The 27,697-nt window shown below is 45.4% G+C and overlaps 1 protein-coding gene across 2 annotated transcripts in view; it reads right to left on the bottom strand.

Moving 5' to 3' along the window:
• ATP10A (ATPase phospholipid transporting 10A (putative)) overlaps window positions 1–27,697 on the bottom strand; it is a 483,218-nt gene that overhangs the window by 4,665 nt on the left and 450,856 nt on the right. The window contains exons 14-17 of one of the 2 annotated variants that reach the window (XM_063953310.1): window positions 24,991–25,318; window positions 24,157–24,233; window positions 3,222–3,347; window positions 1,057–1,118 (exon numbers count right to left, since the gene is read on the bottom strand). In XM_063953310.1, coding sequence (XP_063809380.1) covers window positions 1,098–1,118; window positions 3,222–3,347; window positions 24,157–24,233; window positions 24,991–25,318 — 552 coding nt within the window. In that variant the 3' untranslated portion in view covers window positions 1,057–1,097. Of the gene's footprint in view, window positions 1–1,056; window positions 1,258–3,221; window positions 3,348–24,156; window positions 24,234–24,990; window positions 25,319–27,697 lie in introns of both variants that reach the window. The other variant, XM_063953309.1, reaches the window with a different exon arrangement.

Raw genomic sequence — 27,697 nt, 5'->3', positions numbered from 1 at the left:
TACCGACAGCCGGTATGTTAACTGCATCCCTACACATTAATGATTTTGTTGGTGTTTTCTGCTATTTATTTTTTCTATTGCATGGCTTTGTTTATTGTACGTAAGCTCTAAGGGTGAGTACACACGGTGAGATAAATCTGTAAGATTTTGACTATATAGTCAAAATCTTATGAAAAGTTAGTGCATATCTCATGGTGCTAGGCAGCTTGCGATACAGATTCGATCCCGATGCGCGCTCCCGTGGGGTCGGTATCGTAAGGCTAGATAGACTGTGCAGGCAAGTCAATCTTGACTATCTAGTGTACTATCTAGTATAAAGTATAGTCAAAATTGGCACTTAGTCAAAATCGTACATAGACAAAATCTCAAGCACAGATAGTTAAAATCTGTCCTATCTGGGCGAGTTCAAGGGAAATCGCATAGTCAAAATCTAACATAGCAGGTATCTCACCATGTGTACACACCCTAATACTTTTTCACTGTAAAATGTTTTTAACCCTGTACTGCATTGCAAACATTTTGTAGCACCTTATAAATAAAAGCTTAATAAATAATAGCTAAAATGGCAACGAATGTGTTTATTGAAATTGCAAGACAGCATAAAATATGTAGTACTAATATGTTAACACACAAATACCCATGAAGGTTTCTTTAGTATAGTGTTATTGTCTAGATATCACCAGAGGATACCTTATCAGGGGGCACCTATCTACTTTCAAACGAGAATAACCCAACATTTGCGGGTGTCAGAAAGTGGGAGATGCAGCACTTTCACGCTCTTTCCCCCATTTGGAGACTGTTGCAAATTTAAGAAGTGTTGTCACAGAAAGAGGCATAGTTTAATATTATTGTGCAACAGTCTCGATAATGTGGTCAAGCTTACCCACCCCCACTACTATTAAGGGGAGACTTAAGCAATAGATCAGCGTTGCCCTCCCCCAAAAAACAAAACAGAACCCCTACTATAATGTTCAATGTACCCATGAAACATCACGATAAATTATTCTTCTAAAACGTATTCAAGAACCAAACCCTTCCCAGACACTCCTATATTACCTCCATTGTCTGTCCACTTCTGTAGAGTTCGGGAACAGCAATCAGCATGTCAGCTGGCAAGTCTTTATCAAGAATTCCAGTAATAAGTTGGGGAATAGATGAGAACAGTAAATTAAAAAATATCAGATACCACTGATCAATCATTGACGATCCAGAGAAACCACAAAAAAATTGGTACCAAAACAGGAGAGCCACAAACATCTAAATTGAAAGAAGAAAAAAAAAAAAAAAAATCAAGTTTACTGTTAATAATGCTGTCATAGTGAACAACTGGTAACATATCCGAAGCATGTAGCACCAAAAGAACCTATAATAAAATCATTGGAAACAAGCAGATCATTATTGGATATGTTGGTAAAAAAAAGAAATCTGCCTCTCTCAGACTGAATATTGAATGCATGACCAGACGTTTTCCAATTTTTAGGACTTGCGGCTTAACTGGACTCTCACCAACCAGTTACCAGTGGCAAGATTGCACTGTGTGGTGCCTCATTTTAAGTGGATGCAAGTAGGATCTGCCAATGGCTAGTTGTAGACCCAATGCAAATTATGAAATTAATTAGTAAGCATAGGGATGCAAATACATACTATGAAAATCCTTCCAATATTAATTGAGGAGTTCCAAGAAATAGAGTGCGTACACACAGATGGTTTTGTATGTCCTTCTTTAGAAATGTGTTTATTTGAGAAAGAACAGAAATTAACAATTTAGGTAATGAAAGTGTGGATATGCAAGTTTATTAAGTCATTAGCAAAAATAAAACCACAATAACGGTTGTTTTTTTGAATATGCAATTTGAAGAACTTACTTAACTAGATGCAAGCATGAAGGCATTATAAAGAGCAGCCACTCAAGCATGACTTGGCGGCTTAATAAACCATTTTATTATTAAATCCACATTCATACTGCTGAAGTGGAAACTGCAAAGCAGATTGATCATTTAAAAACACAATTATTTTACATACATTGTTAGATATACTAATACAGTGTGGCTAGCCATCATCGTTTAGTTCAGTTACATTTTTTTTTAAAAGGATGCTATTACACAACTTGATTATTGATTCAGTTGTTTTAAACCCCCCAAAAATGGGATATCCATGTCACTGTTATTTCAGCTCAGTCTATAAAACATTTATTTTGAATGGAAAGTATAATAAAAGTAATTGCGGGAAAATATTCAAATAATATTTCAAAAGTTTCAGGATCAAGTATTATAAATTTCTATAATATAAAAACTCAACACACACCTCCCAACTTCACAAAAAAATAAAATAAAAAAAAAACCACACACCAAATAAACAACTTTGTACCCCAAGAAAAGGAACCAGACAAGAATGTACATGTCTTGATTGTGGTATAGAAGAAAAAAAAAAAAAAAAATCGACATATGTTTATGGATGGAATGCATAGTAATGGTACTGTCCAAATGGCGTTTTTCAGAAGTACTACAGGTTGAGTATCCCATATCCAAATATTCCGAAATACGGACTTTTTTGGGTGAGACTGAGATAGTGAAACCTTTGTTTTTTGATGGCTCAATGTACACAAACTTTGTTTAATACTCAAAGTTATAAAAAATATTGTATTAAATGACCTTCAGGCTGTGTGTATAAGGTGTATATGAAACATAAAAGAATTGTCTGAATGTACACACACTTTGCTTAATGCACAAAGTTATAAAAAATATTGGCTACAATGACCTTCAGGCTGTGTGTATAAGGTGTATATGAAACATAAATGCATTCTGTGCTTAGATTTAGGTCCCATCACCATGATATCTCATTATGGTATGCAATTATTCCAAACTACGGAAAAATCCCATATCCAAAATTCCTCTGGTCCCAAGCATTTTGGATAAGGGATACTCAACCTGTATTACAGAATTCACATAATTCAGTAAACAGGCAAGTAATTCAATATACTGCATTCATTCTTCTCATTAAACAATGAGTTAAACGTCTAGAAAACTCTGTTAAGATACCTTTTCTTTAAAAAAAGGAGAACATCTATGAAGTAAAAATATTACTAAAATCAAACATACTGTATATGCACTACATTACAGAAAGGTCACTCACTGGCTGATAAGAAAAAAATACAACAAAATTGTATACTTATGGTACCGCTTTCATAGCATCTATGTTATCATATTTTAACCTCTACTTACAGCATTTTTGTAGAAGAAATATAATACCATGTTGGCCAGTCGAGAATAACACCATCGGCCATGAACAAGCAGCAGCTTCTCCAAGTATCGAAACCTCGGAACAGCAAAGTCACTGGCCATAACTGCCTGTAAGGAGCAGAAAAGTAAGGAGTGTTCACAGTGATAACCGGTATGACTGCAAGACACCAACATAGTGACATACAAAAATAGGATTTTGGTACTTACCAGGTAAATCCTTTTCTTTGAATCCATAGGGGGCACTGGAGTACTCTTGGGATATGGACGGGCTTCCGTAGGAAACAGCACTGAATATTTAAATTAGTAACACTCCACCCCTCCATATCCCTGAGCACTTACTCAGTGTTTTTTACTGAGCCGAACAGGAATTAAGAGAGGTTAATAATGGAGTATTACATATAACATAACTGACAATAACGAAGTTAACACATAACGTTACTGACAACTAACAGTTGACACCCTAACCAGCACTTGTAACTTGAACCAGTCGGTGAAAGTGTGTTACCATAAGATCCTCAGAACTAACCACAAGTAGGTAAAACTGCTCTGGGTGGGCGTCCAGTGCCCCCTATGGATTCAAAGAAAAGGATTTACCTGGTAAGTACCAAAATCCTATTTTCTTTTTCATCCACTAGGGGTCACTGGAGTACTCTTGGGACGTACCAAAGCTTCCCCCGTGGGCGGGAGAGCTGTTTGGCACTTGTAACACTAGGCGGCCAAAGCTAGATGCTGATGCCGCAAAAGTATCAAACTTGTAAAAGCGCACAAACGTGTGCACTGAAGACCATGTAGCCGCCCGGCAAAGCTGTGTCGCAGAAGCCCCACGACCAGCTGCCCATGAAGTTCCCACAGAACGTGTGGAATGAGCGGTTACTGACGTAGGCGGTTGTAACCTAGCATGAAGGTATGCCTGGCGTATGGTCAGTTTTATCCATCTGGATAAAGTTTGTTTAGATGCTGGCCAACCCATCTTGGCAGCATCATAGAGAACAAATAACGTATCCGTCTTACGAACTGAAGACGTTCGGGATACATAAACGCGTAATGCGCGAACCACATCCAGAGTTCCAGAATGTGCTGTCAACACAGGAACTACTATTGGTTGATTGATGTGAAAAGATGACACTACCTTTGGTAAGAAGGCGGGATTCGTCCGAAGTTCCGCTCTGTCATCATGAAACACCAAATACGGTGGCTTGCATGACAAGGCACCCAAATCTGAAACACGCCTTGCCGAAGCTAAGGCTAAGAGAAAAATTGTTTTCCAAGTGAGAAACTTTATATCCACTTGTTGTAAGGGTTCAAAATATGAAGACTGTAAGAACTCCAAAACCAGATTCAAGTCCCATGGCGCTGTAGGTGGAATGAATGGAGGCTGTACCCTGAGTACACCTTGTAGAAAAGTGCGTATAGACGGCAATAGAGCCAATCGTCTTTGAAAGTAAATTGACAAAGCAGATACCTGCACCTTTAGTGTAGATAAACGCAATCCTCCATCTAACCCTGTTTGTAGAAACAACAAAAGGCGGCATAACTTGAAAGCTGATGTCGGAAATTTCCGAGCTTCACACCAACCTATATAGGCACGCCATATTCTGTAATAATGAGCTGCCGTAACCGGCTTCCTAGCTCGTAACATGGTTGGTATAACTGAATCTGGAATGCCCTCTCTTTTTAAGAGGGCGGTCTCAACAGCCACCCCGTCAAACGCAGCCGCGCTAAATCGGGGTAAAGAAACGGACCCTGTTGTAACAGGTCTGGACGTATCGGGAGCGGCCACGGATCGTCTGCGAGTAATCCTCGAAGATCCGAGAACCAAGCTCTCCGAGGCCAATGCGGCGCCACTAGTATGACTGTGAGCGACTCTCTTTTGATCCGTTTTAGCACCAGAGGGAGCAGCGGAAACGGTGGAAACAGATACACAAGACTGTACGGCCACGCGACAGTGAGAGCATCCACCGCGACTGCCTTTGGATCTCTTGTTCTGGACACATACTGGAGCGTTTGATGATTGTGTCGAGATGCCATCAGGTCCACCTGAGGATAACCCCATCGCTGAACCAACATGTGAAACACTTCTGGATTTAATGACCATTCGCCTGGGTGAAAATCCCGACGACTGAGATAATCCGCTTCCCAGTTGTCCACTCCCGGAATGAACACGGCCGACAATATCACCTGGTGGCATTCCGCCCAATTGAGGATTCGAGCTACTTCCCGCATTGCCATGCTGCTTCTCGTTCCTCCTTGTTTGTTGATGTATGCGACCGCCGTCGCATTGTCCGATTGCACTTGGACAGGCTGAGAGCGAATCATATGCACTGCTTGTCGTAGCGAATTGAAAATTGCGCGGAGTTCTAGAACATTTATCGACAGCAATTTCTCGTGATCCGCCCAGAGACCCTGGAGCTGACAATTTTGAATTACCGCTCCCCAACCTCTGAGACTGGCGTCCGTAGTTAGAATTATCCAATTGCAAACTCCGAACCGTCTTCCTGCGGTTAAATTGTGTTCCTTGAGCCACCATAGCAGAGAAACTCTTGCTATTGGTGACAACCTCACTCTGTGGTGAATCTGCAGATGCGAGCCCGACCACTGGGCAAGCACGTTCAGCTGAAATGGACGAGAGTGAAATCTCCCGAACTGAAGCGCCTCGAAAGCTGCCACCATTGTGCCTAACAGGCGAATGCACAAGTGTACCGACACTGTGCGTGGTTTGAGTACTAATTGTACTAGATGGCGTAGCATTTGTACTTTTTGTTGTGGTAGGTAAATCCTTTGATTGACCGTATCGAGAATCATACCTAGGAACTGAAGGCGTTGAGACGGAATCAGATGTGATTTCTTGAAATTTACAATCCAACCGTGGTGAACCAGTACATTGTAAGTTAGCAGCGCATGTTGGGTAAGTATCTGTTGAGACGGAGCTTTGATGAGCAGATCGTCTAAATACGGAACTATTGTCACTCCCAGGGATCTGAGGTGAGCTATCATCACCGACATTACTTTGGTGAATACCCGAGGCGCTGATGACAGGCCAAACGGCAGAGCCTGAAACTGGTAATGGTTCTGGCGTATTGCAAATCGTAAGAATTTCTGATGAGGCTGCCAAATTGGAATGTGTAAGTACGCATCCTTGAGGTCTAGCGCAATCATAAATTCCTTGGTCTCTAACCCCGCAATCACCGAACGTAGAGACTCCATTTTGAATCTGTAGTAAGTTACGTACTGATTGAGGCCCTTTAAGTTCAATATTGGTCTGACTGAGCCATCCGGCTTCGGGACCACAAATAGACTTGAATAATAACCCTGACCCTGTTGGTGTACAGGGACCGGAATCAACACTGCCGAATCCAGTAAGGACTGAATGGCAATTTGCAAAACTGTCCTCTTGTCGTCCGACAGAGGCAAGCCTGTCTTGAAAAACCGCAGAGGCGGCAGACAGTCGAACTCTATTTTGTAACCTTTTAACACTAAATTGCGAATCCAGCCCTCCGCGGATGTGTGGAACCACGCCCCCTGGAACGTCTGAAGGCGTGCTCCCACAATTGGAGAACCGAGATGGGCTGGTAACCCGTCATGCCACTGGCTTGTCGGTAACCTTAGCGTCTTGGCGAGTTGTGTTGGTTTGATGGAAACCACGTCCTCGACCACGTCTAGCAGGCGTGGCTGATCCTCTGCCACGTCCTCGAAAGGGCTGAGGTCTAAAGGATCTGAACGAAGGTCCAGCGTACCTTCTTCTTGGCGCAGGTGGAGGCAATGGTAAGAACACAGACTTACCTCCCGTAGCCTCCTTAATCCATGCGTCCAATTCTGGCCCAAACAACTTCTTGCCATCGTAAGGCAACGCCTCTATACTTCGTTTGACCTCTGCCTCCGCCTGATAAGTACGCAGGTAGAGTGCTCTTCGTGCCGTAACTAGCGAAGATGAAATACGAGAAGTGAGCTGACAGACGTCAGTGGACGCTGTACAGAGATACTCTACAGCCTCAATCATTTGATTTACCTGAATTATCTGGTTTTCGTCCTGTAAAACAGATTTGAGTTCTGTAAGCCATATTATGAGCGCCTTAGTTACCCAAATGCCAACCAATCCAGGTCTTAGCATCACACCTGCTGCTACATACATGCTTTTTAGCATAGTTTCTATCTTGCGATCTGAAGGATCTTTAAGCGTAGTAGCTGCTGGCACTGGTATGGTTAATTTCTTGGTAAGCTTTGACACTGAAGAATCAACTATTGGTGGATTCTCCCATGTACACGTTACCGAGTCTGGAAAAGGATAACTAGACTTAAATCTGCGAGGTATAGAAAACCGTTTATCTGGATTCTGTCTTGTTTCTACTAACATCTGATTTAGAGAATCCGACACAGGAAAACTTACTGGCGTCTTCCGTCGTTTAGTAAATACGACCTGATCATTGGTGAGAGGCTGTTCAGCTTCAGGAAACCTTAGCGACTGCCGTACCGCTCTGATGAGATCATCAATGCCGGAACTGTTATCATCCTCGCCATCTGACTCCACTTCGCCCTCCTCACCCTCATCGTGTTCCGTGAGGTCTGGGATGGAATCGTCAGAATGCAACATAGCAGACACTGGAAAATCATAAGACATATGAAAATTATCCCGTTTGCCCAAAATGGATTTGGACCGTACGCAAGGCTGAGACGCCTCCGGTAGTTCTGGCGGTCTCACCCTAGACTCAGATCTTAACGTTTCTCGTTCCAGACGAGCCGCGGTCATTTCTGTCTGAAATCTCTCCAGTACATTTACTAACATACCCCACGGAGGGTCCGGTGAGGAAATTGGTTGTAAAACAGGAGGCGAAATGGTATTCTGAACGGAATCCACAAAACATACTTTACATGTGGCAGATCCATCCGGTAACACACTGCCACATACTTTGCAAATATGCTTTTTAGTTTTTGCTGGTGCCTTACTCATTATGGCGACAGACAATACAATACACAAAAAACAGACACTTGCACGACTCAGTAAAATAGCAGTAAGGTGTCTCTGTATATAAATCTGGCCAAGTGCAGTACACGTGGCCAGTACTATGAAATTTGATCCCAAATTCCCACTAACACCCCTGTGCCTCCGGTGGTGTAGAGATGTAAGACAGGAATCTTCTGGAATCACAGAGGAAGATACAGGAAGCATGTTAAAAATGGCTGCCATGTTATACTTATACATATAATCACAGTGCTGGTTACATTCACTGATTATACTGTAACAATTCCCCTGCTGCTGCAATATTTCTCTGCTTTATTATTATTGTCCCCCATGTAAAGGCTGCCTGCTCTTTTAGCTTATTACAGCGGCAGCGCAGCGTGTGGGCCCCCAGCGGGTATCGTAGAGCGCTATGTGCCTCGTGTTTCCCAGCGGTGGGCTCCTGTATAATAGCGGCGGTCAGCTAATCAAGCTAGCGCTGCGGCGGGCGGCGGCCTGTGAGAGTCGATCAGAGGTGCCTGCACGGAGGTCTGTGGCCGAACGTGCGGGCGCCTGAGCGGGGAGAGCCGCGGTGCCTGCACGGAGGTCTGTGGCCGAACGTGTGGGCGCCTGAGCGGGGAGAGCCGCGGTGCCTGCACGGAGGTCTGTGGCCGAACGTGCGGGCGCCTGAGCGGGGAGAGCCGCCTGAGTCAATCACTATGTCCCCACACGTCGGGGCGGCAGCGGGAGCTGACCGCCCCGTTTCACATACCTTACTCCTGCAGACGTGCGGAGGCTCCGACGGGGCTTTTCAGTAAGCGCCGGCCAGCCAGTGCAGGAGGATGTGAGGGCTGTGAGGGAGCTCTTTCAGAGAGGCCCGACACGCCCGTGCTGCTATCAGCAGCTGCACTATCCCTGACCCTGCCTTTTGGAAGGGGGAAAGGGATGTGTACAAATAGTAGAAAAAATAAAAATAAAAGTTTCTTCAACAAAACCGTGACTTCAGGTATTAAGCTGCTACCACGTTCAGCACAGAAAAAACACTGAGTAAGTGCTCAGGGATATGGAGGGGTGGAGTGTTACTAATTTAAATATTCAGTGCTGTTTCCTACGGAAGCCCGTCCATATCCCAAGAGTACTCCAGTGACCCCTAGTGGATGAAAAAGAAAGAACAGTTATCTGTGAGAGGGTTCGGTATGCTATCCTGGTCGTCGGAATGCAGACGGTCACATCAAAGACACCAGCATCCCTGCACTGACGATCCCAGCGGCGGAGGGGGTGGCGGCTAGGGTTAAACCCCCTAGTGCCTAATCCTAACCCCCTTTGTGCCCAACCCTAAAGGTCTCCCCAATACTTACCTTCAGGATGGTGGCGGTTGGAATTCCGGTGTTAGTCACATGACCGCCATATTTAAAATCATTAGCTCTCAGTTATTTCTAACTTCTGGATCTCTGGAAACAACTCTTAAGGGTCACAAGAAAACTATATTTTTTTCTTTCACGACTGTATGCCTCCTTCCTTCAACATTGGAAGCCCTCAAATTCTGGGTTACTGGCGCTGTTCAACAGTTTTTCTTTTAGATTTTAGGAGGCAATTTAATAATCTCCACTGTACCACTTTCAGTGTCTGAACACCAGCAACGTCAAGCAACATGCACACACCGCTTAATATCCACGCCTCATGCCAAAACATGCAATGTAAGATCAAATGTAACTGAAGAGGCCACAAATATAGAAACTTCCGAAAAACTGCAGCAAAACGTGCAGCAAATATAGCTACACTCATTACTACAATGACATTCACATCAAGAAAGAATGGAGGCCTAACTGGCATGGATCATAACTCTAGCCATTACATGCACAAATTCGCTAGGGCCAGAACATTAGAATAAACATTCTGATGGGTGTTGAGATTCTGGCGGCAGTATTCCGACTGCCGGGATCCCAACAGCCAGCATTTAACCGCATCCCGAGAGTTGTAGTACTATTTGATACTAGCCTACTGTATTATATTTTACTCTACTGTCTTAATATTTGGCCTTCTGCACAGCACTGTGGACCACTTCTAGCATCACATAAATAAAGTTTATTAATAATAATAAGGTTATAAACATCCAAGGACGATGATGTCTGACTGCAGAAATATGGTCAAGGACAATATGCCCTGTAGAAAGCAGTCGGTAAAACATCTAACGTCTCTAACGTCCTAGTGGATGCTGGGGACTCCGTAACGACCATGGGAATAGACTGGCTCCGCAGGAGACATGGGCACTTAAAGAAAGAATTTAGATTCTGGTGTGCTCTGGCTCCTCCCTCTATGTCCCTCCTCCAGACCTCAGTTTGAATCTGTGCCCGGACGAGCTGGGTGCTGTTCAGTGAGCTCTCCTGAGCTTGCTGTAAGAAAGTATTTTGTTAGGTTTTTTATTTTCAGGGAGCTCTGCTGGCAACAGACTCCCTGCATCGTGGGACAGAGGGGAGAGAAGCAGCCCTACTCTCTGAAGATAGGTCCTGCTTCTTAGGCTACTGGACACCATTAGCTCCAGAGGGATCGTACACAGGATCTCACACTCGTCGTCCGATCCCAGAGCCGCGCCGCCGTCCCCCTCGCAGAGCCGGAAGACAGAAGCCGGGTGAGCATGAGAAGCAAGAAGACTTCGAAATCGGCGGCAGAAGACTCCGGTCTTCACTGAGGTAGCGCACAGCACTGCAGCTGTGCGCCATTGCTCCCACACACACCTCACATACACCAGTCATTGTAAGGGTGCAGGGCGCAGGGGGGGCGCCCTGGGCAGCAATTGGGACCTCGTTGGCAAAAGTTTAGCATATATACAGTTGGGCACTGTATATATGTATGAGCCCCCGCCAAGAAAATGTATATTTAAGCGGGACAGAAGCCCGCCGTCAAGGGGGCGGGGCTTCTTCCTCAGCACTCACCAGCGCCATGTTTTTTCTCCACAGCACCGCTGAGAGGAAGCTCCCCAGCCTCTCCCCTGCAGATACACGGTAGAAGAGGGTAAAAAGAGAGGGGGGCACATAATTAGGTGCAAAAATTAATATAAACAGCAGCTACTGGGTTAACATTAAGTTACTGTGTTATTCCTGGGTTAATAGCGCTGGGGTGTGTGCTGGCATACTCTCTCTCTGTCTCTCCAAAGGGCCTTGTGGGGGAATTGTCTTCAGATGAGCATTCCCCGAGTGTGTGGTGTGTCGGTACGTGTGTGTCGACATGTCTGAGGTAAAAGGCTCCCCTAAGGAGAAGACAGAGCAAATGTGTGTGTGTGAGGGGTGTCTCCGTCGACTACGTCGACACCTGTTTGGATATGTGAAATTAAGTGCTAAGGTGAAATTGTTGCACAAAAGATTAGAGAACAGACAGGGAATCTACCCATGTCTGTCCCTATGTCGCAGAGACCTTCAGAGTCTCTCAATGATCACTATCCAAAATAATAGACACTGATATCGACACGGAGTCTGACTCCAGTGTCGACTACGATAATGCAAAGTTACAGCCAAAATGGCAGGAAAGTATTCAATATATGATTATTGTAATAAAAAATGTTTTGCATATCACTGATGACTCATCTGTCCCTGACACAAGGGTACACATGTTTAAGGGGAAGAAAGCCGAGGTAAATTTCCCTCCTCTCATGATGAAAAAGAGCGGGAATCTCCAGACAAGAAGCTGCAGCTTCCCACAAAGAATTCTCAGGGAGTATCCTTTCCCTACTAGGGCCAGGATACAATGGGAATCTTCCCCTAGGGTGTCACGTTTGCCCAAAAGGTAGCGCTGACATAACAGCTATCCTCAGGGATCCTGCAGATAGCGTGCACATTCTGGTACACTACTCAGACCGGCGATTGTGTCGGCATGGGTTTATAGCGCTGTAGCAGCGTGGTCAAGTACCTTATCAGCAGAGATTGAGACCCTAGTATGTATATATATATATATACTGCAGAAGTACCGGCTCTCCCTTAAACTGTTCCAGTATTGCGCCGGGTGCCCGTGCTATAAAAGTAATACACTGGTCCTCAATGGCATAGCACTCCAGACGGCTTGTCAGAACAAATAATACACGGCAATTTGATCAGCAACGTTTCAATGTATTGCACATTGTCCTCAGGCTTCAGGCCTGAGGACAATGTGCAATACATTGAAACGTTGCTGATCAAATTGCCGTGTATTATTTGTTCTGACAAGCCGTCTGGAGTGCTATGCCATTGAGGACCAGTATATATATATATATATATATATATATGTATATATATATATATTAAAGATGCTGTCTTAAGAGATATATATATATATATATATATATATATATATAACATGCCCAAAGAGACATTAGTCTACTGGGTTCTAGAGTCAACGCTATGTTGATTTCTGCTTGACGGGTCCTGTAGAATATGCAATGGACAGGTGATGCCGACTTAAGAGGCATATGGAAGGCTGAGGATTGCGTGGAGAAGGGATCTCGGACCTGGTCTCCACAGCTATAGCTGGTAATTCTGATCTTTTGCCTTATATTCCTGCACAGCCTAGGAAAGCACGACATTATCAAATGCAGCCTTTCGATCACAAAGAAACAAGAAAGTCCGAGGTGCGTCCTTTCTTGCCAGAGGCAGGGGCAGAGGAAAAGCTGCACAACACAGCTAGTTCCCAGGAACAGAAGTCCTCCCCGGCCTCTACAAAATCCACCGCATGTCGCTGGGGCTCCACAAGCGGAGCTAGGCCCGGTGGGGGCACATCTTCGTAATTTCAGCCACAACTCCCTGTTGGATCCCTGGGCAATTGATATTGTGTCTCAGGGATACAAGCTGGACTTTGAGGAGATGCCCCATCACCGACGGCCCTGCCGGCTTCCCCCCACGAGAGGGAAATAGTGTTAACTGCAATTCACAAATTGTATCTTCAACAGGTGGTGGTCAAGGTTCCCCTCCTTCAACAAGGAGGGGGTTATTATTCGACCATGTTGTAGTCCCGAAACCGGACGGTTCGGTCAGACCCATATTGAATTTAAAATCCCTGAAAATATACCTGAAAAGGTTCAAGTTCAAGATGGAATCGCTAAGAGCGGTCATCGCAAGCCTGAAAGGGGGAGATTTTATGGTGTCTCTGTACATAAAGGATGCATACCTTCATGTCCCCATTTATCCACCTCATCAGGCGTACCTCAGATTTGCGGTACAGGATTGTCATTACCAATTTCAGACGTGGCCGTTTGGTCTCCCCACGGCCCCGAGAATCTTCACCAAGGTAATGGCGGAAATGATGGTGCTCCTGCGGAAGCAAGGTGTCACAATTATCCAGTACTTGGATGATCTCCTCATAAAAGCGAGATTAAGAGAGCAGTTGCTGAACAGCGTAGCACTTTCTCTGGAAGTGTAACGGCAACACGGCTGGATTCTAAATATTCCAAAGTCGCAGTTGGTTCCTACGGCTCATCGGCCTTTCCTAGGCATGATTCTAGACACAGACCAGAAAAGGGTTTATCTCCCGATAGAGAGAGCTCAGGAGCTCATGACACTGGTCAGGAACCTATAAAAACCAAAACAGGTGTCAGTGCATCACTGCACTCGAGTCCTGGGAAGGATGGTGGCATCATAAGAGGCCATTCCCTTCAGCAGGTTCCATGCGAGGACCTTTACAATGGGACTTACTGGACAAGTGGTCCGGATCACATCTTCAGATGCATCGGTTAATCACCCTATCCCCCAGGGCCAGGGTGTCTCTCCTGTGGTGGCTGCAGAGTGCTCACCTTCTCGAGGGCCGCAGATTCGGCATTCAGGACTGGGTCCTGGTGACCACGGATGCAAGCCTCTGAGGGTGGGGAGCAGTCGCACAGGGAAGGAATTTCCAAGGTCTGTGGTCAAGTCAGGAGACTTGCCTTCACATCTCCATCCTGGAATTAAGGGCCGTATACAACGCCCTATGTCAAGCGGAGACCCTGCTTCGCGACCAACCGGTTCTGATTCAGTCAGAAGCCACCAGAATTCTTCGCTGGGCGGAGAATCACGTAAGCGCACTGTCAGCAGTGTTCATCCCGGGAGTGGACAACTGGGAAGCAGACTTCCTCAGCAGGCACGACCTCCACCCGGGAGAGTGGGGACTTCATCAAGAAGTCTTCACGCAGATTGCAAGTCGGTGGGAACTGCCACAGGTGGACGTGATGGCATCCCGCCTCAACAAAAAGCTACAGAGGTATTGAGCCAGGTCATGAGACCCTCAGGCGATAGCTGTGGACGCACTGGTGTCACCGTGGGTGTTCCAGTCGGTCTATGTATTTCATCCTCTTCCTCTCATACCCAAGGTGCTGAGAATCATAAGAAAAAGAGGAGTGAGAACAATACTCATTGTTCCGTATTGGCCAAGAAGGACTTGGTATCCAGATCTGCAAGAAATGCTCACAGAGGACCCGTGGCCTCTGCCTCTATGACAGGACTTGTTGCAACAGGGGCCCTGTCTGTTCCAAGACTTACCGCGGCTGCGTTTGACGGCATGGCGGTTGAACGCCGTGTCCTAGCAGAAAAAGGCATTCCGGATGAGGTCATTCCTACGCTGATAAAGGCTAGGAAGGACGTGACGGCTCAACATTATCACCGTATATATGGCGGAAATATGTTGCTTGGTGTGAGGCCAGGAATGCCCCTACGGAGGAATTCCAGCTGGGCCGTTTCCTTAATTTCCTACAGTCGGGAGTGACTTTGGGCCTAAAATTGGGTTCCATTAAGGTCCAGATTTCGGCCCTATCCATTTTCTTTCAAAAAGAACTGGCTTCTCTACCTGAAGTTCAGACGTTTGTAAAGGGAGTGCTGCATATTCAGCCCTTTTTTGTACCGCCAGTGGCACCTTGGGATCTTAACGTGGTGTTGAGTTTCCTGAAATCACACTGGTTTGAACCACTCAAAACGGTGGAACTGAAATATCTCACGTGGAAGGTGGTCATGCTACTAGCCTTGGCTTCAGCTAGGCGTGGGTCGGAATTGGCAGCTTTGTCACATAAAAGCCCCTATCTGGTTTTCCATGCGGATAGAGCAGAATTGCGGACCCGCCCACAGTTTCTGCCGAAAGTGGTTTCATCCTTTCATATAAACCAACCTCTTGTGGTGCCTGTGGCTACTACTGACTTGGAGGATTCGGAGTTACTTGATGTGGTCAGGGCTTTGAAGGTTTATGTAGCCAGAACGGCTAGGGTCAGGAAAACAGAATCTTTGTTTATCCTGTATGCTTCCAACAAGCTTGGGGCGCCTGCTTCAAAGCAAACTATTGCTCGCTGGATCTGTAATACGATTCAGCAGGCTCATTCTGCGGCTGGATTGCCGCTGCCAAAATCAGTTAAGGCCCATTCCACTAGGAAGATGGACTCTTCTTGGGCGGCTGCCCGAGGGGTCTTGGCATTACAGCTGTGCCGAGCGGCTACTTGGTCAGGTTCAAACACTTTTGCAAAGTTCTATAAATTTGATACCCTGGCTGAGGAGGACCTTGTGTTTGCTCAATCGGTGCTGCAGAGTCATCCGCACTCTCCCGCCCGTTTGGGAGCTTTGGTATAATCCCCATGGTCCTTACGGAGTCCCCAGCATCCACTAGGACGTTAGAGAAAATAAGATTTTACTTACCGGTAAATCTATTTCTCGTAGTCCGTAGTGGATGCTGGGCGCCCGTCCCAAGTGCGGACTTCTTCTGCAATACTTGTATATAGTTATTGCTGCAATAAGGGTTATGTTATAGTTGCATCAGGGTTGTACTGATGTTCTGTTGTTGTTCATACTGTTGACTGGGTAAGTTTATCACAAGTTATACGGTGTGATTGGTGTGGCTGGTATGTATCTTGCCCTGGATTACCAAAATCCTTTCCTTGTACTGTCAGCTCTTCCGGGCACAGTTTCTCTAACTGAGGTCTGGAGGAGGGACATAGAGGGAGGAGCCAGAGCACACCAGAATCTAAATTCTTTTTTAAAGTGCCCATGTCTCCTGCGGAGCCCGTCTATTCCCATGGTCCTTACGGAGTCCCCAGCATCCACTACGGACTACGAGAAATAGATTTACCGGTAAGTAAAATCTTATTTTAATCTTCGACAGTGTTTCTCTGCTTCAATTTTCCCCTCTAACAGTTATTGTTTTAGTCAGCATGATTAAACAAAAGGGTAGAGATTAAATTTGTCACCCAAAGTTTTAATTTTGAGCCGGCATAGAATAGGCATAAAAAGATGAATTATAAAGTGCACCAAAGATTAAATAAGAATTTACTTACCGATAATTCTATTTCTCATAGTCCGTAGTGGATGCTGGGGACTCCGAAAGGACCACAGGGGGATAGCGGCTCTGCAGGAGACTGGGCACAAAGTAAAAGCTTTAGGACTAGCTGGTGTGCACTGGCTCCTCCCCCTATGACCCTCCTCCAAGCCTCAGTTAGGATACTGTGCCCGGACGAGCGTACACAATAAGGAAGGATTTTGAATCCCGGGTAAGACTCATACCAGCCACACCAATCACACCGTACAACTTGTGATCTGAACCCAGTTAACAGCATGATAACCGAAGGAGCCTCTGCAAAGATGGCTCACAACAACAATAACCCGATTTTTGTAACAATAACTATGTACAAGTAATGCAGACAATCCGCACTTGGGATGGGCGCCCAGCATCCACTACGGACTATGAGAAATAGAATTATCGGTAAGTAAATTCTTATTTTCTCTAACGTCCTAGTGGATGCTGGGGACTCCGAAAGGACCATGGGGATTATACCAAAGCTCCCAAACGGGCGGGAGAGTGCGGATGACTCTGCAGCACCGAATGAGCAAACTCCAGGTCCTCCTCAGCCAGGGTATCAAATTTGTAGAATTTAGCAAACGTGTTTGCCCCTGACCAAGTAGCTGCTCGGCAAAGTTGTAAAGCCGAGACCCCTCGGGCAGCCGCCCAAGATGAGCCCACTTTCCGTGTGGAATGGGCTTTTACAGATTTTGGCTGTGGCAGGCCTGCCACAGAATGTGCAAGCTGAATTGTACTACAAATCCAACGAGCAATCGTCTGCTTAGAAGCAGGAGCACCCAGCTTGCTGGGTGCATACAGGATAAACAGCGAATCAGATTTTCTGACTCCAGCCGTCCTGGAAACATATATTTTCAGGGCCCTGACTACGTCCAGCAACTTGGAATCCTCCAAGTCCCTAGTAGCCGCAGGCACCACAATAGGCTGGTTTAAGTGAAATGCTGAAACCACCTTAGGAAGAAATTGAGGACGAGTCCTCAATTCTGCCCTGTCCGTATGAAAAATTAGGTAAGGGCTTTTATAGGATAAAGCCGCCAATTCTGAGACACGCCTGGCTGAAGCAAGGGCTAACAGCATTACCACTTTCCATGTGAGATATTTTAAGTCCACAGTGGTGAGTGGTTCAAACCAATGTGATTTTAGGAATCCCAAAACTACATTGAGATCCCAAGGTGCCACTGGAGGCACAAAAGGAGGCTGTATATGCAGTACTCCCTTGACAAACGTCTGAACTTCAGGAACAGAAGCCAGTTCTTTTTGGAATAATATTGACAGGGCCGAAATTTGAACCTTAATGGACCCTAATTTGAGGCCCATAGACAGTCCTGTTTGCAGGAAATGCAGGAAACGACCCAGTTGAAATTCCTCTGTAGGGGCCTTCCTGGCCTCGCACCACGCAACATATTTACGCCAAATACGGTGATAATGTTGTATGGATACATCCTTCCTGGCTTTGATCAGGGTAGGGATGACTTCATCCGGAATGCCTTTTTCCTTCAGGATCCGGCGTTCAACCGCCATGCCGTCAAACGCAGCCGCGGTAAGTCTTGGAACAGACATGGTCCCTGCTGGAGCAGGTCCTTTCTTAGAGGTAGAGGCCACGGGTCTTCCGTGAGCATCTCTTGAATTTCCGGGTACCAAGTCCTTCTTGGCCAATCCGGAGCCACGAGTATAGTCTTTACTCCTCTCCTTCTTATGATTCTCAGTACTTTTGGTATGAGAGGAAGAGGAGGGAACACATACACTGACTGGTACACCCACGGTGTTACCAGAGCGTCCACAGCTATTGCCTGAGGGTCCCTTGACCTGGCGCAATATCTGTCCAGTTTTTTGTTGAGGCGGGACGCCATCATGTCCACCTTTGGTTTTTCCCAACGGTTCACAATCATGTGGAAGACTTCTGCGTGTCTGCTGAGGAAGTCTGCTTCCCAGTTGTCCACTCCCGGAATGAACACTGCTGACAGTGCTATCACATGATTCTCCGCCCAGCGAAGAATCCTTGCCACTTCCATCATTGCCCTCCTGCTTCTTGTGCCGCCCTGTCTGTTTACGTGGGCGACTGCCGTGATGTTGTCCGACTGGATCAACACCGGCTGACCCTGAAGCAGAGGTCTTGCCTGACTTAGGGCATTGTAAATGGCCCTTAGTTCCAGGATATTTATGTGAAGTGACGTTTCCATGCTTGACCACAAGCCCTGGAAATTTCTTCCCTGTGTGACTGCTCCCCAGCCTCTCAGGCTGGCATCCGTGGTCACCAGGACCCAATCCTGAATGCCGAATCTGCGGCCCTCTAGGAGATGAGCACTCTAACCACCACAGGAGAGACACCCTTGTCCTTGGAGACAGGGTTATCCGCTGATGCATTTGAAGATGCGATCCGGACCATTTGTCCAGCAGATCCCACTGAAAAGTTCTTGCGTGGAATCTGCCGAATGGAATCGCTTCGTAAGAAGCCACCATCTTTCCCAGGACCCTTGTGCATTGATGTACTGACACTTGGCCTGGTCTTAGGAGGTTCCTGACTAGGTCGGATAACTCCTTGGCTTTCTCCTCCGGGAGAAACACCTTTTTCTGTACTGTGTCCAGAATCATCCCTAGGAACAGCAGACGTGTCGTCGGAATCAGCTGCGATTTTGGAATATTTAGAATCCATCCGTGCTGTCGTAGTACTACTTGAGATAGTGCTACTCCGACCTCTAACTGTTCTCTGGACCTTGCCCTTATCAGGAGATCGTCCAAGTAAGGGATAATTAAGACGCCTTTTCTTCGAAGAAGAATCATCATTTCGGCCATTACCTTGGTAAAGACCCGGGGTGCCGTGGACAATCCAAACGGCAGCGTCTGAAACTGATAGTGACAGTTCTGTACCACAAACCTGAGGTACCCTTGGTGAGAAGGGCAAATTGGGACATGGAGGTAAGCATCCTTGATGTCCAGAGACACCATATAGTCCCCTTCTTCCAGGTTTGCTATCACTGCTCTGAGTGACTCCATCTTGAACTTGAACCTTTTTATGTAAGTGTTCAAGGATTTCAGATTTAAAATGGGTCTCACCGAGCCGTCCGGGGCTTCGGTACCACAAACAGCGTGGAATAATACCCCTTTCCCTGTTGTAGGAGGGGTACCTTGATTATCACCTGCTGGGAATACAGCTTGTGAATGGCTTCCAATACCGCCTCCCTGTCGGGGGGAGACGTTGGTAAAGCAGACTTCAGGAACCGGCGAGGGGGAGACGTCTCGAATTCCAATTTGTACCCCTGAGATACTACCTGCAGGATCCAGGGGTTCACTTGCGAGTGTGCCCACTGCGCGCTGAAATTCTTGAGACGGGCCCCCACCGTGCCTGAGTCCGCTTGTAAGGCCCCAGCGTCATGCTGAGGACTTGGCAGAAGCGGGGGAGGGCTTCTGTTCGTGGGAAGAGGCTGTTTGCTGCAGTCTTTTTCCCCTTCCTCTGCCCCGGGGCAGATATGAGTGGCCTTTTGCCCGCTTGCCCTTATGGGGACGAAAGGACTGAGCCTGAAAAGACGGTATCTTTTTCTGCTGCGAGGTGACTTGGGGTAAAAAGGTGGATTTTCCAGCCGTTGCCGTGGCCACCAGGTCCGATAGACCGACCCCAAATAACTCCTCCCCTTTATACGGCAATACTTCCATATGCCGTTTGGAATCCGCATCCCCTGACCACTGTCGCGTCCATAATCCTCTTCTGGCAGAAATGGACATCGCACTTACTCTTGATGCCAGAGTGCAAATATCCCTCTGTGCATCTCGCATATATAGAAATGCATCCTTTAAATGCTCTATAGTCAATAATATATTGTCCCTGTCCAGGGTATCAATATTTTCAGTCAGGGAATCCGACCACGCCACCCCAGCACTGCACATCCAGGCTGAGGCGATTGCTGGTCGCAGTATAATACCAGTATGTGTGTATATACTTTTAAGGATATTTTCCAGCTTCCTATCAGCTGGTTCCTTGAGGGCGGCCGTATCAGGGGACGGTAACGCCACTTGTTTTGATAAGCGTGTGAGCGCCTTATCTACGCTAGGGGGTGTTTCCCAACGCGCCCTAACCTCTGGCGGGAAAGGGTATAATGCCAATAATTTTTTAGAAATTATTAGTTTTTTATCGGGGGAAACCCACGCTTCATCACACACCTCATTTAATTCCTCTGATTCAGGAAAAACTATGGGTAGTTTTTTCACACCCCACATAATACCCTTTTTTGTGGTACTTGTAGTATCAGAAATGTTCAAAACCTCCTTCATTGCCGTGATCATATAACGTGTGGCCCTACTGGAAAATACGTTTGTTTCCTCACCGTCGACACTGGAGTCAGTGTCCGTGTCAGTGTCTGTATCGACCTGAGGTAACGGGCGTTTTATAGCCCCTGACGGTGTTTGAGACGCCTGTACAGGTATTAACTGATTTGCCGGCTGTCTCATGTCGTCAACAGTCTTTTGTAAAGTGCCGACACTATCACGTAATTCTTTCCATAAGACCATCCAGTCAGGTGTCGACTCCCTAGGGGGTGACATCACTAACACAGGCAATTGCTCCGCCTCCACACCATTTTCCTCCTCATACATGTCGACACAGCGTACCGACACACAGCACACACACAGGGAATGCTCTGATAGAGGACAGGACCCCACTAGCCCTTTGGGGAGACAGAGGGAGAGTTTGCCAGCACACACCAGAGCGCTATATATATACAGGGATAACCTTATATAAGTGTTTTTCCCTAATATAGCTGCTGTATATATTAATATGCCAATTTAGTGCCCCCCCTCTCTTGTTTTACCCTGTTTCTGTAGTGCAGGACTGCAGGGGAGAGTCAGGGAGCCTTCCTCCAACGGAGCTGTGAGGAAAAAATGGCGCTTGTGTGCTGAGGAGATAGGCTCCGCCCCTTTTTCGGCGGCCTTTCTCCCGCTTTTTTGTGGAAAACTGGCAGGGGTTAAATACAGCCATATAGCCCAGGAGCTATATTTGATGTATTTTTAGCCATTTAAGGTATTTTCATTGCGTCCCAGGGCGCCCCCCCCCAGCGCCCTGCACCCTCAGTGACCGGAGTGTGAAGTGTGCTGAGAGCAATGGCGCACAGCTGCGGTGCTGTGCGCTACCTTATTGAAGACAGGACGTCTTCTGCCGCCGATTTTCCGGACCTCTTCACTCTTCTGGCTCTGTAAGGGGGCCGGCGGCGCGGCTCCGGGACCCATCCATGGCTGGGCCTGTGATCGTCCCTCTGGAGCTAATGTCCAGTAGCCTAAGAAGCCCAATCCACTCTGCACGCAGGTGAGTTCGCTTCTTCTCCCCTTAGTCCCTCGATGCAGTGAGCCTGTTGCCAGCAGGTCTCACTGAAAATAAAAAAACCTATTTAAACTTTTACTCTAAGCAGCTCAGGAGAGCCACCTAGATTGCACCCTTCTCATTCGGGCACAAAATCTTAACTGAGGCTTGGAGGAGGGTCATAGGGGGAGGAGCCAGTGCACACCAGCTAGTCCTAAAGCTTTTACTTTGTGCCCAGTCTCCTGCGGAGCCGCTATCCCCGTGTGGTCCTTTCGGAGTCCCCAGCATCCACTAGGACGTTAGAGAAAACTAGAGTATTTGTTTTAGACATTTTATTGCCAGCATGAGAATCCACACACACACACAAAAATTTATTATAATGGGATTTGGATTATGTTGCACATATGCAAACAAAGCAGTGCCCCCATTTGCAGAATATGCTGTATGTTTAATGGAAATAAGCAGATGTCATTTTTCCAATGTGCAATCAAATGTTACATGTCCTGTAATGTGTATAATAGCACACAATTAGGGGACAGTTTGATCTGCTTAGTTTAGGATTTGCTCTGGTAGGTTTTACTGAGCATAACAAAGTTTAAAGATAGGTTATTTCAATTTGCTACATACTCAAAAGTTACAAAAATGTACTTTCATATTTTACTCCATTTTGGAGAATTAGGCAAAATAAACTGTTTCCAGAAACAATGCAGCAAGTTTAACATTGTATCACGGGAAAATGGATTAATTGCATGAAAGGTATTAAATGGAAATATATGTGGCATTAACGTATGGATTGGGCATGTGCTAGATCAGATTGAGGGACTTGTACAGAGTGCTATCCGCTTTATCAGTGTGATAAAAAGCCTCACAATAGAGACCTAAAGTAGACATGAAGGTAATGCTAAAGCACCACTAACAGGTCATATTTTGTGAATTTCATGTACAGGCAGGGCCGGTGCTAGGGTGTTTGGCGCCCCCCTGCAAACTATACATTTGCGCCCTCACATACTTTACAAAGAGACAGCGCACATAATGCTCCCTGTAGTAGTGACGCTTACACACGTAATGCCCCTTGTACCAGTGCCACTTACACGTAACACCCCCTGTACCAGAGACGCTTACACACATAACGCCGCCTGTACCAGTGACGCTTACACACGTAATGCCCCCTGTACCAGTAACGCTTACACACGTAGTACCAGTGACTCTTGCACATGTAACACACCCGTAGTAGTGACGCTTACACACGTAACGCTCACTGTATCAGTGACGCTTGCATACGTAATGCCCCCTGTACCAGTGACGCTAACACACGTAACGCCCCCTGTACCAGTGACGCTAACACACGCAACACCACCTGTACCAGTGACGCTAACACACGTTACGCTGCCTGTACCAGTGACACTAACACACGTAACGCCGCCTGTACCAGTGACGCTTGCACACGTAATGCCCCCTGTACCAGTGACACTTGCATACATAATGTCCCCTGTACCAGTGAAGCTTGCATACGTAACGCCCCCTGTACCAGTGACGCTTGCATACGTAACGCTCCCTGTACCAGTGATGCTAACACACGTAACGCCACCTGTACTGGTGACACTAACACACACAACGACCCCTGTGCCAGTGACGCTTGCACACGTAATGCACCCTGTACCAGTGCCGCTTACAAATTATGCCCCAGTCACACTTACACACACCACATACATACATTACACACATACACAGTCACACATATATACAGTATACACACAGACACTGTAAACACACTTTCTTTCACTCACTGTCTTTCCAGACACTTACCTAAGGAAGTCTGGCTGGCCGGAGCTGTATCAGCTCATCCTCCTGCTGCAGCCTGGACTCGTGTAGCCCCACACCTTGTTCCCGTGTAGCCCTGCCCCCTTTTAGGTCCGTGCACTGCCACAAGGGAGGGGAGGGGCAGAGGAGGCTTCGCTGCTGCCTGTCAGAGTGTGACAGGCACAGCAGCCGGAGGGACAGGACGGCGCAGCATAGGAATGCAGAGCAGGAAGCGCACCTCTCCTTCCTGGCGCATCCCTTTACTGAGCGGCTAGCACCGGCCTGTGTACAGTTGAGATAAGCAATTCTGCTGGGTCAGCAATTATCTTACCTGTTTCCAGACAAAAATGTTCCGCCCAGCAAACATTTGCCTCGTTGACACCAGGCACATCAGCTAGTAAGTATTATTGTGGAAAGTCTTTAACATAAAATTAATTGGAGGTCTAGGGGTTTAATCCATGTTAGTGGTAAAATGATACGTCTACCTAAAGTACTGTAATCTTGGCCTGAAATGCAAAACTACTTACAGTATCTTAAGTTTTACTATTTGAAGAATCCTTTAACAGCATAATTTTCATGCAGGCCTTATGGTCATGTGAAAAGCTGCATAAACGACAGTTCTAGCTCACCTGCATTCCTTCCTGACCAGAGATTCCGACACCAATGTCTGCCACCTGAATCATGCTCACATCATTTGTTCCATCACCTTCAAAGACCATGGCAAACAGAAAAGTTTAAGTAACACATTTAGGTGATATGACGTTTTGCTAAAAACATGTTACTGTGCCCAACTGCCAACTGTGGCCAATTTAATGCACTGCTGATCATTCAGGAGTTTTGCAAAGTGCTCTGCTAGCAGTAGATTGTTGGTCCATATCTTACCATATGCTGATAAGGGCAGGGCCCTCTTAACAGCATTTTAGGGCCTGGTCAAACCCTAATCACCCATTCAGAGGATTTTTTTTTTAAAAAAGCCCCTCCTGCAGTCCCACGCAATCTCTACACACGCTTCCATACAGTGAATAGCTGTCAGCACTCTGATTGGAGGATAGCTTCAGCTATCCACCAATCAGCATGCTGATAGCCATTTGTTGAATGGCTGCAGGCTGGGAGGCAGGTAGAGAATGTTTTCTCAACTGCCCCTGCACAAAGGCCCCTAGAACTGTGCCTATATGTTAAGGTGGCCCTGGGTAAAGATCATCATTTGAATCAATCTTCTACTCTTATGAGATTTTAGTATAATGAATGATAACGGAGCACCATGCACTGTGCAATTATCTGACAATTTCTGTAATAGAGCTAATTGACTGTATCCAAATGTTTGCGCCAATTTCACACAAATTGTGCTGCCTATTTAGGTCTAACCAAAATCAAGTTAACAGCTTTGGCTAACAGTCAAAGCAAAGCAAGAAAAGACAATCCTGGGAACATGTCTGTGTAAATTAGAACACACAATAGCTTACCAATTGCTAAGGTCATTGAGTTTAGCTTGTCTCGAACAAGTTTCACCACCATGCTTTTTTGAAGGGGAGTTGATCGACAGCAGAGCACAGATCGACATTGCCGTGCCAGTGAAATAAATTTATCTGCTTGGCTTGTGTCTAGTGCAAAAGCTAATGTTTTCCCATCAATCACAAGCCCAAGACTTTGATGCCTTGTTGAAGACGACTGTTGGGACTTATTACATCTAAAACCAACATCAGAATTCCCAGCAGATTGAGTCTTCAACTCATTTGAAATCTTGGACTCTACATAGAGCAAACACTGGTCAAGTAAAGCAGCACAGGCTTCCTAGGATGGAAAAAAAAAAAAACAAGTGAGAAGTGTGTTACAACAGTTGCTTTGTATTATGCCATATTATAGAAAAGTATCATATGTTTGTGTTAATCTTTTTAAGCGTCTTTGGTCACATAACCAACCATAAGAACCAACATAGACAGGATAAAATTAGTGTGGACTGTAGTGTTCCCTCCAGGATTTGCAGGCATGGTGCTAAGGTGCGATATCACAAGCCGTGATATCGCTAAACGATAATCCAAACTGAGCTGTGTGCACAGCCGAGGAAGTGCGAATGAGGGTGCCGCGCATCGTACATAGTCTGCAGTATACACACTGGGCGATATAATAAACAACTTCGCACAGGAAGCTCAAAATGAGTGACATTGTCTACTTTATCGGCAAGTGTATATGCACCTTAAGACACATTTTGTGCAAAAAAAGGACACCCGCCGCTAGCACAGTCTCACGGGACATGGCGAGAAAAGAGGGGATGTTTGGCGTGACTGTGCAAATGATGTACGAGGACACTTCGGTGTATATATATATATTTTACAAGACAACATGTACATTATATTTAACTTATTTAGTATTAACAGCTTTAAGAAGTGGGATTATAAAAAAAATATACTGCAATTAATGCACTGCAATTTTGTGTGTAATAAAGTACACTGCATTATCTAGAGTACCTTTCACATGGCAATATTAATAAGGTTATACAGTAGATACGACTAGATCGACACAACTGAAGGTGTTAATGTACAATTAAGAAATAGAGAGTCTAAGATGGACTGCAAGTAACAAATTGTAGTACTATATCCCAAAGCGAACACTATACCTAACAAAGAAAACTGGCAATAGTAATTAAAGGGAAAATATGTCTGGAGATAGAGGACAAGGAAAAAACATCAGGTATGTTACAACAGAGTAAGATGATATGTTACAGTCTGCTAAGTGCACTGTGAGGAAAGGAAAATGACCCGCTAAAGGCTAGTTTATTTATTTCTGCTAATAGCAATACGGGTAACAAGTCACTGATTCGGGATGGCAGCTGAGACCACAAGCATAGCAACCACTTTGCGTTAACATTGATCAGACTTTATTGGCCTCAGATGAGACATCCTCATGGTGAATCTTATTACTGGTATTAAAGTTGGTTTTATCAATGCTTGTAGTTTAACATTCAAACCTTAAAGCTGACAAAGCATCAAAGATATACACAATTCCAAGTGAGACATTGGAAACGAAAGGCCAGTAATCCATAACCAAAAGCTTTACTTAAAGCTAAGCCTCAATGCTTTATATATCTGCTCTGACTTTGTATTACAATTCTACGTATAAACTGCAGCTCCTGAGAAAAACTCCTGAAGAATAGATTTTTATTTCCTTTTGGTATATTTACCAGGTTTAAGAACTAAACACAGTCAGCTTTCAATATATAAATAAATCCCGCGTTGCATCCTTGTATGATTTTGAAAATGACAAACCTGTTAAACTCGCAAGTGTGGTATTTGTAGAAAGGTTATATTATAGATAGAAAAACAAAGTACTTTTGTGATTTGTTTTTCTTATACTACAGTCCTTCCATATATCCTATTGTGAGAGAGACCAACTTTCAGTGTGACCTAAACAAGAATGCCCAAGTCATAATATCCGGATGTACACAGAACAAAAAAGAGTGAGGAGAAATAGTTTAAAGAGGGGCAAATAACTAGATTATAATATTTATGGGTCAAACTGTCTTAAACTTAGAAATGTATTATTGAGTAGAGTACCGGAACTGATTATTCACTAGAAAATTGAGGAAAATCCAGTTTTATAACACTTCCATGACAATATAATTGTGTGCTTTGAGACAGACATTGCCAGCATTCCCAAAAGAAAATTGAAAACTCTGGTATTCCAAGATATGATATCTCAGCGGTTTGCTTTATTGTAAAGATATGTTAAATGGACATCAGATTTGCGTCTCAGCCACTGTGCACGTTACGAGAGAAAAAGAGTGCACAAGCAGGCAGAAAAATGTGCTTCTTAAAAATGAATTGCAAGAAATGGGCACTCCACCAACTGTTAATGCTAGAGAGTAATTAGCAATTTCTATGCATGATCTTTAAGCACACAGAATATAGATCACATTTTGCAGTTATTCAGCATTCATTGCTTTGAGTTCTTGGACTCTAAACTGTTGAGATGGCAAGTAATAAGATCAGCAATTAATTAGGAAGGAAATTAGCTTTTATTGACGACTGACATGACTCCTACTTCAGCTTTATTACTACTTACACTGCTTTCAGTTAAAGGGGATGTCACACAGACATCTACCTTCTCAAATAGTGCCCCCACTACATGTTGATGTGTAATGATCAGCATTACGGCCTCACAGCACTGAGGTCA

Source organism: Pseudophryne corroboree, chromosome 2 (assembly GCF_028390025.1).
Source record: "Pseudophryne corroboree isolate aPseCor3 chromosome 2, aPseCor3.hap2, whole genome shotgun sequence".
Taxonomy (NCBI): Eukaryota; Metazoa; Chordata; class Amphibia; order Anura; family Myobatrachidae; genus Pseudophryne; species Pseudophryne corroboree.
This window is presented reverse-complemented; position numbering and strand designations above follow the sequence as displayed.